Genomic DNA, 15,994 nt, shown 5'->3' with positions numbered 1-15,994 from the left:
GTGGAACTGTAACCCATATCAAACTCTGAAATTTGTTCTACAACTGTTGCGATGTACTCCAAAACAGCAAAAAAAAAAAATTACTGAATAACCTGACATTAATTACCTGGCCTTAAGACTGATTTTCCTAAGGTATGGCTTGTTGGCCAGCCCATGAACATCCATTAGAACCATAATATGACTGCTACAGATTAAAAGCAGTATTGTATTTTTACACTGCTTTTATGGGAAAATTCATTTCTGGGCTCTCTGGATTAGCTATACAAAGGAAATTTGACGCTTCAAGATATATGTACTGATCACTGGGAAGTAGGCTTTTTTCTTTCTTTTATTTTTCCAGAAAAGAAGAATATAATTCTCTACTCTCAAGAAAGAAGCATGAATGTAAATAAAGTCAGTGTAAAAAGAAAAGAAACCTTTGGATCCTTTTCCCACTTGGAAAATTCTGTCTTTTTTTAAGATAGAGTTAAATGTCTGCTTCTAAAATTATGTTACCAACATTCTCTCCCACCTCCTAATACCAAGTATCTCCTTGGCAATATCCTAAAGCTTTGTAATTAAGGAATACCCTAAAGAAAAAGAGTGAAATTATACGGAGGAAACAAAGGTACAGTTTTTTCTTTATAAGGAAAAGTAATGAGGTAGCTGGTAGACCCCAAAGCTCACTACAACCATGTTGCCATAGGGCAATCAGAGGCCATATGGGCTTTATGGCCCCAAAGCTTTATCAGGGGCCATAAAGGCACAGCTGACATTTTTATGAATGATAATTCTTAGGTTGGATATTTATTTCTTGGGGTACTGTTTAGAATAGTAACAAAAAAAAATTCTAATATATTCAGAAAGCTTAAAATCACTAATTAAAAAAAAAATCACTCAAAACCACACCAAACCCTAATAAGATTATTACAAAAAGTTTTAAATCAGACAGCGATTTTGAAGAGATGGGCTAATTATCTTAAAAATAATAATTAAAAAACTATCAAAATAAAAATAGAAGTGAAGAGGAAGTTAATACACACTTATAAAATTAAAACTAGCTAGATCATGTACTAAGAATACAAGAAAATAATATATTTTAAAATGTATTCCAAAATATGTACCTAATTTGGAAGACACACAATACTACTAAGAACACAAAACACCTATCTTCGTCTTTGTATTTAATAGGTAAACAACTTCAGTGACTTGAGATCAAGACTAACAAGAGATCACTAACAACTCAGACAAGGTCCCTCTAATTAGAAACCTTCTTATCAGTACATGAGCAAAGAAAAAAGCCTATTGGGATTTAGTGGTTTATCTACCATTAACAATTTCCACAAGCTTTACTTATAAGCATCCCTTCCCCACCATACACATGCACAAATTCTCACTAAAAATTCTTACATATGCAATTTTACATCCATGTAGTTTTTACTTTACTATTAATAAAGGCAACCATTCCATTGGAGATAGGACAAAACAGGAAATTTAGAGTTAGGAAGAAGGGGTTTTAAAAAAACCAAACCAGCTAACTAAGAATTTTGCAGTGGAGCTTTTGGAAACTTAAGGGGAAGATGGAAACTGAAACAGAATCAGAAGTACATCCCTCATCTTTGAGGTGGGAGAGTGTCAAATGGGAAAAAGGGACTGAAAGCATGAACAAAGAGTTATGAGTAGAGCTAAGGTAATAAAACCTCGTGTACTAGGGTGGGAGACCCAGAAATGCTTACTGGGCTATGCTGGCTGGATAAAAAAGCCCAGAGCTTTTCAAAATGCCAAGAATCTAATTTACTTTGTGTCGTCACTGAAACAATTATGGTGGAGGAACTGGTGACAGTTGGGGAGCCATTCACTAAAATTTATAGAGAGGACCAGAACAAACAGGAAAGGAGAAGTATGCAATCTATCTCCAACACAACAAAATGAATTCGTATTTAAACCGTTATCTCAGGGGAGGAAGATACTGAAAATATTCTTTTACAAGAGAAGATATTTCATGAACAAACACTACTAAGTGACTGTTATTCTGAGAACATAATGAAGAATGAATAAAAAGTCTTGACTTTCAGAAAGCTTACATTCCAGTTGAGAAGGCAGACAAGTTGAGAGATAATTACAATATAGGAGAAATAAATAGAGGTAAAGACATCCTCTATGAAAGCACAGAAGAAAACAATCCAGCTTGAGAGAATCAGGGAAGGCTAGCTGAATGAGAGGTAATAAAAATTAAAATTAATTGTGCCAATTATTACCCAATATTAGTAACCTAATATGTACATATATAAGACAGTAGTCCAAATAATTATATATCTGACAATTTACTTAGTATACTCCTTTATTTTAGTGAGCGTAAAAACAGATTTTTAATAGGATTATTTGTAAATTTCTTCCCCAATTTTATATGAATTTTTCAAAGTACAATTCACACAAAATTAAAGATTTCAAAGAATTGTAACTTACCAGGAAATATATGTATGAACAGAAATACTAAAATAAAATATTTTAAGTGCTATTAGGAGGATATGAACAAACTGCTATGAGAGCAAAGAGGGAAAAAAAACACTAAGTAATCGTTAGCAAGATTGTTTTTCATCTTTCAACTTCCAGATCCTAGCACAATCCCTGACAAATACACATAAAAGTATGGAGAGTGTGAATTAAATCAGTTGATACCTCAAAAGGTAATGAAGTCATGCCTTAAATAAATAGATATCACCTTTTTAGTTAAGGCATAAGAGAGAGGCTGGAGGGAACTGCCTGAAAATGTAGCACTGCATTCCAACAGCCATGTTTCTTGAAGATGATTGTATAATGATGTAATTTTCACAATGTGACTGTGTGATTGTGAAAACCTTGTGTCTGATGTTTCTTTTACCTACCTTATGGACAGATGAATGAAACATATGGATTAAAAATGAATAAATAATAGGGGGAACAAATGTTAAAACAGATTTAGTAGCTTGAAATGCTAGTGATCAATGAAAGGGGCGGGTAAGGGGGATGGTATGTATGAATATTTTTGTTTTCTTTTTATTTCTTTTTCTCAATTGATGCAAATATTCTAAGAAATGATCATGATGATGAATATACAATTATGTGATGCAAAAAAGAATGTTCATATTGTATGTTGATTGTAGTTTTAGTAATAAAAATTTAAAAAAAAAAAAGGTAATGAAGTCAAGACCCAGCTGGGACTTAAAAGAATCAAGGAAGAGTTTTACAGGTGATTTTAGAAGGCTTAAAAGCAGATAAAACACTATATGTAAAGATGTGTTCACAAATGATATCTGAGTAACTGGAAGAGAGTGAAATGTCAATGTGGAAGCATGGGGTACAGGTGTGTGGTGGAGTGGATATGGACAGAAGAAATGGTGAGAACTGAATCTGCAGGAGGAGACTAGAGAGGGATGGTAAAGGGCTTTATATACAAAGTTCAAATTTTGGATTTTTATGCATAAGCAACTGAGAACCCAAAATGGTTTTGTTTTGTTTTGTTTTGTTTTAAACGAGTGTAGTAAAAGGTTTTTTAAGAAAAATAACTTTGGCAATATGAAAGATGGATCAAAAAGAAGACAGGTGGCAGGGAGACCCACTGGTTATTTCACATATATTTCCAGGTCAGTCCACATCCCATTTCATCCATAAAGTCGGACTGATCCAGCTCTTGCTAGCTCCCCCCTTTTTAATCTCCCTAACAACAGCAGTCTGCAGGACTACATCAGTTAACATGTTAGGAACCTGGCAGATATCTGAATATTGGCTGAGCAAACAATTAATCCTTTATTACTATTCCTTTCGTGTTTTCTACCCTGTACTTTCAACATGTCCAGGCAGCTGTTACAAAAGAGAACTGAGCCCCAGAAAGTCACCCAAGAATGAGAAAATTCACTATCTTTGAAAGTTTTCACTGTGCTGCTAGTCCATTACTCATACCCCATCATTTTTTGCAAATGTCCATTTCATTTCCTCTTCCTGCTATTTCATTCTTTCCTTGCTTTCAATTTCTATACATCTTCTATCTTAATGACCTAAACATAGATTTACAAAATAAATTTGTTAAAGTTCAAGATAAAAGTCTTTAAAATCCACTGATGTTTACAAGCCAACTCACTGAATTTCTTTTAATTGGATGCATTTAGGTTAATACCTCAGAGTTAAAGTTGTTAGAAAATAAGTTATGTTTTTACTTGATTTCAATATTTTATTGCTCAAGCATTTCCGTTAACGTATGAAAATACCCAAAATATATATTTACTTTTTAGATAGTTGGATTACAGAACCAGCACGAACTCCTTCTACTAAATGTCACTGTTTAAAAAACTTAGTGTTTAACACTCTTCTTAAGCACTTAAAAAAGCCACATGTAATTAATCCTCTCATAATCACTTTCATAGCAACCCTGTGGGTGAAGAATTACTGTTACTTTACAGAGCATAACAGAATAATTTGATAAGCAGATGTGGGAAATTCTACAAAATAATTTTTTTCTTCAATAAAAGAAAACAGTACTTTTCTGAACTTTTCTGACTCTCTTATCCTGACAAAAGAGCCAGTAAACCACTTACCCCAGCTGTTCTCCTCCCACTTTTATTCTTATAAAAGTAAACATACACAGCAGATTGGAAGACATTACTACTCTATAATAAAGCTCCAATGAGGTGATAACTGTCCATATTTTAAATCTTAAAAGTTATTAATACAACACAGATACTGAAGTTACCAGGAAGGAATTCATCACCTGCTCCTTTTCCCATTCACCAAAGATGCTCACAGGGCCATCCTAAGACTGGGTGTCCTCCAGGGTACTACTGAAGAATTAACAGAAGGAAGGTTCCCAGGGGATTTCTATCTAGAGGTTAGTCAGACCGACTTCCCCTTTTCCCTCCAGCCTTACTTCCTAACCTCCAAAATGCTACCCCCAATTACCAGAGAGCACAATAATGTCCAGAGGGGTGAGGAGAGGAGGAAGAGAACTACAGGGGTGGGATGGTTAAGGTATTCAGAAAAGACTAATAAATACATACGGAAGAGATCAATATAGAGTAGGATTAGGAAGGGAGACAGATTTGGAACAATTGTGAAGTTTTATTCATCACTGGATTTCAGTAAAGGGATACATTAACAGAAGTCAAACTTTAAAGATTTTGGCAGAATGCCTTTAACCAAAGAGACCTATTTTTTTAAAAATATTACCTTTTGGTGTGGCACCTTGATCTAAAGATTTCCAGAGCTCTCTAAGACAAAACTAAATAACAATGAAAAAAAACGTAAAGTATGTTGTCTTATGTTTTGAGGTTAAAAAAATTACAGAAACATAATTTCAGAAAGCCTGAACAGTTCCCTAAAAAAAAAAAAAAAACTTAATTGGATTTGTCTCATGGAAAACAAAGACTAAGGGATGAACTTCAATAACTTTAAGCAAATGCACCACAGAAGATCGTTTAAAAATAGAATACGTAAAACTACCAGAGAAAATAATTCCGGAAGTTGACTGACTTATCTTCTTGAAACCCAGTTTTAGTGTTTAAAGGCAAACAATTTTCCCCAAAACCAAATCTCCTGAATCACAACAATAAAAATTAAGTTGACACGTCATTTATCCCATCTGTGTTTCCTCCCCATCCAAAAAATAATAAAAAGCTTAAAATTCTACTTTTAAAATAGAAAACAGCAGGCAAGGACCGGTGGTCCAAGACGCGAGGGACCTGCAGAGGAAGGCAGTGGTGATGGCAAGCCTGAGGTCTCCGGCCTGGCAGTGCCTAGGCAAGAAAGGACTTCCAAGGGACGAAAAGGCGGACCCAAGCTTCCCAAACCAGCAGCACTTGGCACGCTGCTTTTGTCTGGGTCAGGAACAGGGCCCAGCCTCTCCCCGGCTCCGGGTCTCTCGCTCATTCCTGGCCTCCAGGACCCCTTCGTGGGCGCTGGTCCCTCCAGCGACTCGTTATGCTCCCGGGTCTTCCCTCAACCTCCTTCGGGTGTCTGGTTCTTCCGCTGTGGACCCGGGTTCAGTCACGCTGTAAAGCCGGGCTCCGGCCTGCCGGGCTCCGGCCTGCCGGGCTCCGAGGCTGCGTCCCCTCTCGTGTCCCTGAACACCAGCGCCCCCACGTCCCGGGCCCTCAGAGGCTGCCTCACCTGCATGCCCGGAGCTCCGGGATCGACCCCCGTGTCCAAAACGGCGATAAGCACTCCCCGCCCATCATATTCCGGGTAGCGACAGAGAAAGGAGGAGGCCCCGGTCTCTTTTTTCGGCAGAAGACCGTGGAAAGGGAAGGGCTCCTCGGTCGCAGCGGTGGCCATGGAAGCAAGCTGGAGGACGAGGAAGAGGCAAACTGCCAGGCGGCGCGCGGAAGAGCAGCGCGGGGACACAGGCAAACACGGGGCTGGAGGCGGGTTTGAGAGGCGGGGCCGGCCGCACCTTCCGCCAATCGCATCCTTTCGAGAGTCGCGTGCAGAAAATGCGAGCACGGCAGTCAGGCCAATCACGGACTGCGACGTAAATTAACGGCGCCGCTCCCCGGAGTTAGGCCCGAGTGTTGCTGGGCCCCAGGGAAGCAAAGACTAACAAATGCGTAAGGGGCTCGGTTTTCGAACCTGGGGTCTTAAAGAGATTCGGACTCAGGGTCTCTTAGCAATGGACGGACCTCCAAGCAACCGATACTTGTGTCCCGGGCCGAAACACTTCCCGAGAGACGAGGACGGAAATGGACTTCTGGCCAGGTGTAGCAGGAGCCTTCCCGGGGGGCAAGTGATGGTTTTCAGATTGTGGACGAAACTTCGGTGCAACTACTTAAGAAACCCCAGGCCTTAGTGTGCTGACCGGAGGGAATGGAGCTAGGAACCCTCGGAGAGCGGCGAAAGTCCCAGACGTAAATTTTGAAAGAGAGTTTTCTGACCCAGTTGTATGGTTTCTTTTCTGAGAGACTGATTTGTGTTACAGAGTTGGGGGGTGGGGTGGGAGAGAGGGCAGGTATAAATAGGGTGGGAACAGGCAAGTTTCACTCAACAAGAATTGGGTTGGTAGTGTGGTTCTTTGTAGCCACTAATGAAGATCGAGATTTAAATAGGTCCCTCCTAATTGCCTACACTTGACTTCCGAGATTAATGAAAAACATTTTTTAAATTGGCGTTCCAACTGATAGCTCCTAAAGCTTCTTAGCTCACTCCCAGCCCCACAAATTATGAAGGCAATTTTAGAATCATACTTTGCAGTTCTTCATAGGGATGCCCACCAAATGCTGTGTGCTGCACTAGTCGTACTTCAATGATCTTAAATGTCTGTGTTCGTACGGGGGTTCTTGGCCCTTATTTTGTGCCAGAGACGAATTTGGCAATCTTTTGAGGCCTATGGACTGCTCAGTGCAATGTTTTAAATACGTAAAATAAAATATATAGGACAACAAAGGAAATAAATTGTGTTGAAATGCAGTTTCGAAAAATATTAAAACCAACTTTTTAATACAACAATAGTTTTATATGTGTGAATATAATTATATGTGTGTGGCTTTTGCTTTAAATAACAAGAGCAAGTCTAATAAAACTACCATAATTTCCAAGTCTAAAAATGATAAAGTGTATTTTGAGAGGCTTTCAGCAACTAATACGATAAGCCAATTTCTATTGGCGGCAGAGTAATATTTACATATTAAATACGTAGAAATACAAATTTATTAAAAATAAATATTTTTTTCTAAACGTGTTTTGAATCCCTTAAATTCTAAAAATGGACTCCAGGTTAAGAATGCCTGATGTAAACGAAGTCCTACGTATGCCACAGGATTTATGAAGTCCTCCATGAAGTCTCAAAAATTATTGTAATGACTGTAGTGATGTCAACAAATGATTTGACCATTAATTCATTACATGAATCTTAGAGAAGCATTTTTTTTTCAGTGAAGAGCAAAAGGAGAAACCTTAATGTTTTCCTTTCTATACCCAACTGTTTACCTCTAGAAAAGAACTTCAAATTAACAGGAAGGGGAAAACACTGACTAACTCTTAGAGGATTCACTGTAGTTTTTATGTTGACAAAATGTAATGACTCCCAGTTTCAAAGGAACCATAGTCCAATCACTTCATTTTACAGATGAGGAAACAAAGCTACACGGAGTAACTGACTGCCATTGGTTTCAAAACAAATTGCTGAAAAATTAGATTTCTGTTGCCTTGGTCTATCCAGAACATTTTCTGCTACTACTATATTTTATTCTCCTGCCAGAGTTATCACCCAATGAACGAGTGGTGAATGAACTGCTTATTATGAGACCAATGTGCAGATTTTTTATTAGATTTCTATAACAGTGTTCTTCAAAATTTTTCTGCTTATGTAAGCTATAAAAATGTTTTAGAAAATAATGTATTCATACATTTTTAAGATGACATTTGAAGTTTCTCATACGTTTAAGATGTAAAGGATTTAATTTCCGGCATATATTAAATATTCACATTTTATGAAACTTCTGCATCGCTCATATAAATATATCCAGTTGAATATAGTTACCATAGCTCTTTTAAACCTAAAAATATTTTTAAAATATTTGAACATGTTCTACTTTAAAATCAGTCAGACATTTTACATTACTTTATTGAAATTTACCCTAGTATAATTACATTTACAATTGAAAGTCTTATTGATCATTTTATCATCTGAAACAAAAATATGTTTATCAATATTTAATTTTAATGAAAAAATTCTCTTGGGATCAAAGTATTAAAATTTTTCAATCTTTCAGTTATAAAGTTGATCAAAACTACCTGAATGAACCTTAATTTTGATTAAAGATTGTAGAACAAAAAGTAAAATTCTATTGAATATTTATTAAATCCTATTGTAAAGCAGCTTAAGAAGATTCATGAAATCAGTCAGACTTTGATAAAAGAAGGTCTTACTGACAGTATTTCAAATTGTCCGTTTATTTAGTACCCCAGAGGCTATTATTATACCTGCAAGTGGTGCACAATACCAGATTTGGGGTGGCTCAGAGGTATAACTTTTCTTGTATAAAGTGGAGAGCCAGTTGTGCAATAGGAGATGCAAAGGAGAGAAAGGATATATCTGGATACCATAGGCACATAGATAGATTAGTTTATAAAAGAGTAGATATGGAATTTGATTATCTGGAAGGTGATTGTTTTGAGATTATTTGTGACTTTGTACCACAGTTAAAGACCGCTATCCTGTGTAATCAATACAGTCATTTACTCTTTGCTTTCAAGTACAGTATTCTACACATTATATTTATTTACACCTTCCCTTGATTTAATGACATTCTCAGCCAAGGGGGAATTGTGGCTTGGAGCCACGTACTCCATAAAAACATGTTCTTAAACTTAGTTCATTCTTATGGTGTGAACGCATTGTAAATAGGACCTTTTCTTGGAAGTTACTTCAGTTAAGGTGTGTCCTAACTGAAGCAGAATAGGTCTTAATTCTATTACTGGAGTCCTTTATAAACAGAATGAAATTCAAGCACATAGAAAACTGATGGAAACAGCCAGAAGCTTGTCATAAACAGGTGGAAGTGATGAGAAGCCAGGAGAGGCCGCCATGTGTTTTGCCATGTGACAGAAAAGTAAGGACTAAGGATCACCAGCAGCCTGCTCCAGAATGCCACAATCTTCTGGAAGAAAGCAACATCTTGATGATGCCTTGATTTGAGACTTCTCATAGTCTCAAAACTATGAGCCAGTACATTCCTGTTGTTTAAGCCAACCCGTTGCATGGTATTTATTTTCGCAATCAGGAAACAAAAATGGATTTTTAAGTGCTAAATGAGTTTTGTGCAACTTGGTAGTTGATTGGATATCAGAAGGAAACAAAGGATACTTGGAGGAAAACAAGAGCTTAGGAATGAGAGAGAAGAGGAGGAGGAAAAGAACAAAACAGGGTCAGGAGACTAGGGCATCAGTCATCCTATCTAGGGTAAAGTAATAGTCTAAGAACACGAAAATATCACCCACACTGCATTTTTCAGAGCAGGAAATGCTGAGTCATATGTCCTTGTTGTTTACCTTTACTATCACCTGTTCCATCTGAGGCTGCAAGCCAATGCATAGGTGGGGTGAAAGGAAATAATTTTGAAGTATATTTTGCCCATGAGTCACCTTCTTTGCTATATGCTGCACCATAACATTTAGAAAATATTTTTAATCAATTTTCTATACTATGCAGAGATTGTGTAAGCATTCAATAGGCCCAAATTGCCAGGCTTTGAAATACTTTGCCACATTTATACCAAGGCCACTCTTCCCATGGTAGTACCCAGAAAGTGACAATGAAGTAGAGATTCTGAAGCAGAACGCTTCCTGTGAGATGGGAACTTCTTTGATAGCCATATTTGGCTCGAGGATACCCCAACAGCTTTGTCAAACCTTCCTTTGACTTCATGGCAGTCTAGAACACTTCTACCCAATATTCTTTCCCTCCATTGTTTACTCAGGATAGGATTTGCATAGTATTTTGATGGCTTCCCAGCCTTTTCTGGCCCATTTACACAGGCATATCTCCTAATGAATCCTTCCATATTTAATCCCATCTTGGTGTCTACTTTTCAGTGTGTCTACTTTTCAAACTAAAACACCCACCAATATTAGGTTTAGACACCAGGGCTCTCAGAAAAGAAACTGAGGTTCAGATGACTGATGCTTTCCTAGCGCTGTTTCCTAAAGTCAAAAAGCCTTCATTAAATATTCATGAAATAAATGAAGTATTTGCAATGGCCACTTGAAGGACTGGTGGAAAATGTGGAAATATTAAACTTCCCCACCTTATGAATTTCTGATATTCCCACAAGCATTAGGGGCTACATATTAGTAAGTCAAGCCCTTGATCTTGGGACCTGCCCTTATATTTCTGCAAAGGGGAAGCTAAGCCTACTTATAGTGATGCCTAAGTTGTCACTCCCAGAGAACCTTTTTTATTGTTCAATGTGACTTCTCTCTCAGCCAAATCTGCAAATAAACTCACTATCTTCCCCCTATGTGGAACTTGACCCCCAGGGATTAGCCTGGCCCTGGCCCTGACATCATGTGATTGAGAAAGCCTTCTTGACCAAGAGGAGGAAAAGAAATAAAACAGTGTCAGTGGCTGAACAATTTCAAATAGAGTTGAGAGGGTATTCTAGAGGTTATTCTTGAGCATTATATAGATATTTCTTTTTAGTTTCAAGTGTATTGGAAAAGCTAGAAGGAAATACCTTAAACTATCCAGTAGGTTGGATTCTTGATGATGATTGTATAACACTATAGCTTTCATGGCGTGACTATGTAATTCTGAAAACCTCATGATTGGCACTCCCCTTATCCAGTGTGTGGGCATAAAAATAAAGACTAAATAAATAAATAATAGGGGGATTAGGGGTGTGGGTTGTTTGGGGTGCTCTTTTTATTTCTATTTCTATCTTATTTTCTTGGAGTAATGAAAATGCTCTTAAACTGATTTGGTGATGAGTGCACAACTGTATGATGACACTGTGAGCCACTGATTGTATGCTCTGCATGAATTATTTGTTGTATGAATATATCTCAGTAAAAGTGCATTTAAAAAGTTTTTATTACCAAAAAAATAAAGCCTTTAATACTTTTAACAAATATGCCCCATTTTCATCTTTTTCTCAAGTTCAAAACAAGTTGGGTCTGATTGGTAAAGTTTAAGAATCATTCCTGTGCCTATTTATAAAGGAGGCTGGGAAACTAAGTTCTGGCTTCCTCTCCTTGTGGAGAGGCAGGACTGACAATATGGAAAATTCTATAAGCATAAGAAAGCTTTTTTTTTCTTTGGCTGGGTATACTTTATTGATGGTACATGACAAGGTAAAGCTCTCAGCCCCTTCCCTTCTTCAGGGGTCTTGGATGGAAACTGTGGAGGATGGGTGATTCTCAGTACTGGGGAATTGAGTTGGGGCCAGGACTCCCCAGCAGGTGACAGCCTCTCTTCCTCACATGCTGTCGCTGGGGCTGGTTGTCCAGGGGCTCTTACTCCTTGGATGTCATGTAGACCATAATATCCACCATCCTCTTACTGTAGCCAAATTTATTGTCATACCAGGAAATGAGCTTAATGAAATGGTGGTTGAAGACAATGTCAGCCCCAGCATCAAAAGTGGAAGAGTGGGTGTCTCTGTTGAAGTTACAGAAGACAACCTGGTCTTCACTATAGCCTAGGATGCCCTCTAGGGGGCCCTCTGATGCCTGCTTCACCACCTTCCTGATGTCATCATACTTGACCGCTTTCTCCAGTCAGTAGGTCAGATCTGCGACAGACACATTGGGAGTGGGGACGTAGAAGGCCATGCCAGTGAGCTTCCCATTCAGCTCCGGGATGACCTTGCCCACTGCCTTGGCAGCACCAGTAGATGCAGAGATGATGTTCGGGACAGCCCCTTGACTGTCATGCCATATTTTCCTGGAGGGCCCATCCACAGTCTTCTCTGTGACAGTGATGGTGTGGATGGTGGTCATGAGTCCCTCCATGATGCCAACATTGTCATGTATGAACTTGGCCAGGGGGTGCAGGCAGTTGGTGGTGCAAGAAGCATTGCTGATGATCTTGAGGGAGTTATCATACTTCTCATTGTTCATGCCCATCACAAATATGGGGGCATCAGCCAAAGGGGCAGAGATAATGGCACTTTTGGCACCACCCTTCAAGTGAGCCCCAGCCTTCTCCATGGTTGTGAAGACACCAGTGGACTCCACAACATATTCAGCACCAGCATCACCTCATTTAATGTTGGTAGAATCTTGCTCCTGGAAGATAGTAATGGGATTCCCATTGATGACAAGCTTCCCATTCTCAACCTTGACAGTGCCTTTGAATTTGCCATGGGTGGATTCATACTGGAACGTGTAGACCATGTGCTGAGGTCAATGAGGGGGACATTGATGGCAACAATCTGCACTTTGCCAGAATTTACAGCAGCACTGGTGACCAGGTGCCCAATATGGCCAAATCCATTTATTCTAACCTTCACCATCATGCCTTAGAGATACGGAGGCACTGCCTGAAAAGATGAGGCTGTCTGTCAAGTGGGGAGGAGCAGAGAGGAAGGAAGGCTTTTTCTTAAAAATATTTTTATTGACAAATCTTCACACACAAACATTCCATACATGGTGTGCAATCATTGACTCACAATATCATCAAATAGTTGTGCATTCATCACCATGATCATTTTTAGAACATTTGCATCACTTCAGATTAAGAAATAAAAAGAAAAAACTCAAACATCCCATACCCCTTATCCCTCCCTCTCATTAACCACTAGCATTTCAATCTACCGAATTTATTTTATCCTTTGTCCCCCCATTATTTATTTGTATCCATTTTTTTAAACTCATTTGTACATACCTTGGATAAAAGGAGCATTAGACACAAAGTTTTCGCAATCACGCAGTCACATTGTAAAAGTTATATTATTATACAATCATCTTTAAGAATCAAGGCAACTGGGACACAGCTCAAGAGTTTCAAGTATTTCCCTCCAGCCATTCCAATACACCATAAATGAAAAAGGAATAGCTATATAATGCATAAGAATGACCTCTAGGATAACCTCTAGACTCTGTTTGAAATCTCTTAGTCACTGAAATTTTATTTTGTTTCATTTCTCTCTTTCTGCTTTTTCTCAAGAAGGCTTTCTCAATCCCATAATGCCAGATCCCAGTGACTCCCAGGAATTCTGTTTCACATTGCCAAGGAAATTTACACCCTTGGAAGTCATATCCCTTGTGTGTGTGGGGGGAGAGCAATGAGTTCACTTGCTGAGTTGGCTTAGAGAGAGAGGCCACATCTGAGCAACAACAGAGGTTCTCTGGGGGTGATTCTTAGGCCTAATTTTAAGTAGGCTTTGCCTATCCTTTGCAGGAATAAGTTTCATAGAGGCAAAGCCCAACATCGAGGCCTCAGCCTATTGATTTGGTCCTCCCCACTGCTTCTGAGAATATCAGAAATTCTCCAAATGGGGAAGTTTAATATTTCCTTCTTTCTCCCCACTCCCCCCAAGGGGACGATACTTCTTTATTCACTACCCAAATTACTGTGGGATATATCGGTACATCACATTAACTTGGACAAACCAACAAGATCTCATGCCCTATTAATGATTTCATGTGCTATGGTGTTCAACTGAACTGACCATACAAATTAAATCTGGTAATGTGCTGCCCAAAATATAAATTTTGCATCAACTAAACATCTCTCCCTTTGGTCTCATACAGAAGTTGAAGGTTTAAAATATGGACGATAGCATCCTTTACCCTGTATTCTGATTTACCTTAGTCCTTTCCAGATAGGATGTGGGTTCATTCATGTTTCTAGTAGAAGTCTGATCACTTTTTCAACTTTTTAAACAGTTCCTGTATGGGTTACTGCTGACTTTCATAGCTTCTAACTCTGAATCTCAGGTGTCTCATAAATACCTGACGTTTCTGGGAACAACCAGGTTTTATACAAACAGGCTCAGTATCTCAGAGTTTAGAAATAACAGTTAAAACTCCTGAATATATATGACTGCTGTAAGAGCTTACAATTTAGGACCTTTTACAATAAGCCCCAACCTGGTAACCCATACTCTCGATTTCAGTTCACCAAGTTTTTATTTTACAGCTAGTCCATATGAGTGAGGCATGATAATATTTGCCTTTTTTTTCTGACATTTCATTCACCATATAGTTTTTAAGGTTCATATACCTAGTTGCATGCTTACACATTCATTCCTTCTTACAGACGCTCAGTAGTCTGTTATATGTATACACCACAGTTATTCCTTCCTTCCCTCGGTTGTTGTGCCCTTAGGTCACCTCCATCCATTCTGGAGCTCGAATATTGCCACCATAAACACTGGTGTGCAAATTTGTGTTCCCATTCTCAGTTCCTCCAGGTATATACTTAGCAATGGGGTTTCAGATCATATGGCAACCCCACCCCTAGCCTCTTATGGAACCATCGCACTGCACCTCTCAGCTTCCCTACCAACAGTGAATAGGTAGATATGTTTCTCCATATTTTCTCCAGCACTTGTTTCTCTCTGTTCATTTTTAAACAGTATTATTCGAACATCATACAATCCAACCTAAGTAAATAGACGTGCCTTCGCCACCATGATCTATTTGAAGACATTTCCTTTTCTTCCACAGATGATCCATACTCCTCCCCTGTGCCGCCCCCGCCTATTGACATTTAGTTTTGGCAGAATGCCTTTGTTACATTCATGGAAGCATATTACAATGTTATTATAGACTATAGACCGTAGCTTGCATTGATTGTACATTTTCTTGTATACTGTCCATTTTCAATACCTTGCAATCTTGACATTCATTTGTTCTCCCTCATGCAAAAACATTTGTACATTTAATCACCATCATTGTCCACTCTAGGCATTCCTAAGTTATATCGTCTCAGTCTTTATCTTTATCCTCTATCTTTCCTTCTGGTTTCATGTGTTCCCCATCCCTTCTCCCTCAAAACATACTCACATTCAGCTTCATTCAGTGTAATTATTTTATTGTTCTGAAGGCAGGTAGTATTGTGCTATCCATTTCTGAATTTTTACAATCAGTCCTGTTGCATAATCTTTCATAAGAAGACTTCAAAAGATTTCAGGAAGCCACAAATAATGACCGATATCCACTATGCCAACATCATTCAATCATTCATGTATATTTTTTATCTTTATGTATCATTAGCCTAGACACTTTATGACTAAATCATAGTATGGTGAAGAATTTCCAGAGAGGACTTCAATTCAGAGACTTGAGCCTAGTGTTTTGGAGAGCTTTACTGAGAGGCTGAGTTTTTGGTTTTTCTTGTTGTTGTTGTTAACAGTCTCCATAGGCTAAGGTTACAGAACATGGAGGCCAGAGTCTGCCAAGACTGGGGATGCTCATGGTAAGCTCCCCATGTTTTCAGTTGGGCCTGCAGTATACTGCACCCTAGAAATAGGAACTAATTGAAAGTAGGTCCAGTCAATTAGTGGAGCAGCCCCATTTTAAATAATATAAATTTCTAAACGGGGAT

General features: G+C 38.6%; 2 protein-coding genes and 1 pseudogene across 5 annotated transcripts in view; 1 reads left to right on the top strand and 2 right to left on the bottom strand.

Annotated features, from left to right (window-relative positions):
• TPP2 (tripeptidyl peptidase 2) overlaps positions 1-6,380 on the bottom strand; it is a 101,852-nt gene extending 95,472 nt beyond the window's left edge. For 2 of the 3 annotated variants that reach the window (XM_077158615.1, XM_077158616.1), the window contains exon 1: positions 6,118-6,378. In XM_077158615.1, coding sequence (XP_077014730.1) covers positions 6,118-6,282 — 165 coding nt within the window. In that variant the 5' untranslated portion in view covers positions 6,283-6,378. Of the gene's footprint in view, positions 1-6,117 lie in introns of all 3 variants that reach the window. The other variant, XM_077158617.1, reaches the window with a different exon arrangement.
• Positions 6,381-6,495: 115 nt separating this feature from the next.
• LOC143679526 (uncharacterized) overlaps positions 6,496-15,994 on the top strand; it is a 78,350-nt gene continuing 68,851 nt past the window's right edge. For both annotated transcript variants that reach the window (XR_013173813.1, XM_077155856.1), the window contains exon 1: positions 6,496-6,851. Coding sequence is in view for 1 of the 2 variants with exons in the window: in XM_077155856.1 (XP_077011971.1) it covers positions 6,811-6,851 (41 nt within the window). In the remaining variant the exon portion in view is untranslated. The remainder of the gene's footprint in view (positions 6,852-15,994) is intronic.
• LOC143679525 (glyceraldehyde-3-phosphate dehydrogenase pseudogene) lies at positions 11,956-12,956 on the bottom strand (annotated as a pseudogene).

The sequence above is a fragment of the Tamandua tetradactyla genome, chromosome 4 (assembly GCF_023851605.1).
Source record: "Tamandua tetradactyla isolate mTamTet1 chromosome 4, mTamTet1.pri, whole genome shotgun sequence".
NCBI lineage: Eukaryota > Metazoa > Chordata > Mammalia > Pilosa > Myrmecophagidae > Tamandua > Tamandua tetradactyla.
Note: the sequence above shows the minus strand (reverse complement) of the source record. Positions and strands in the feature narration are given on the sequence as shown.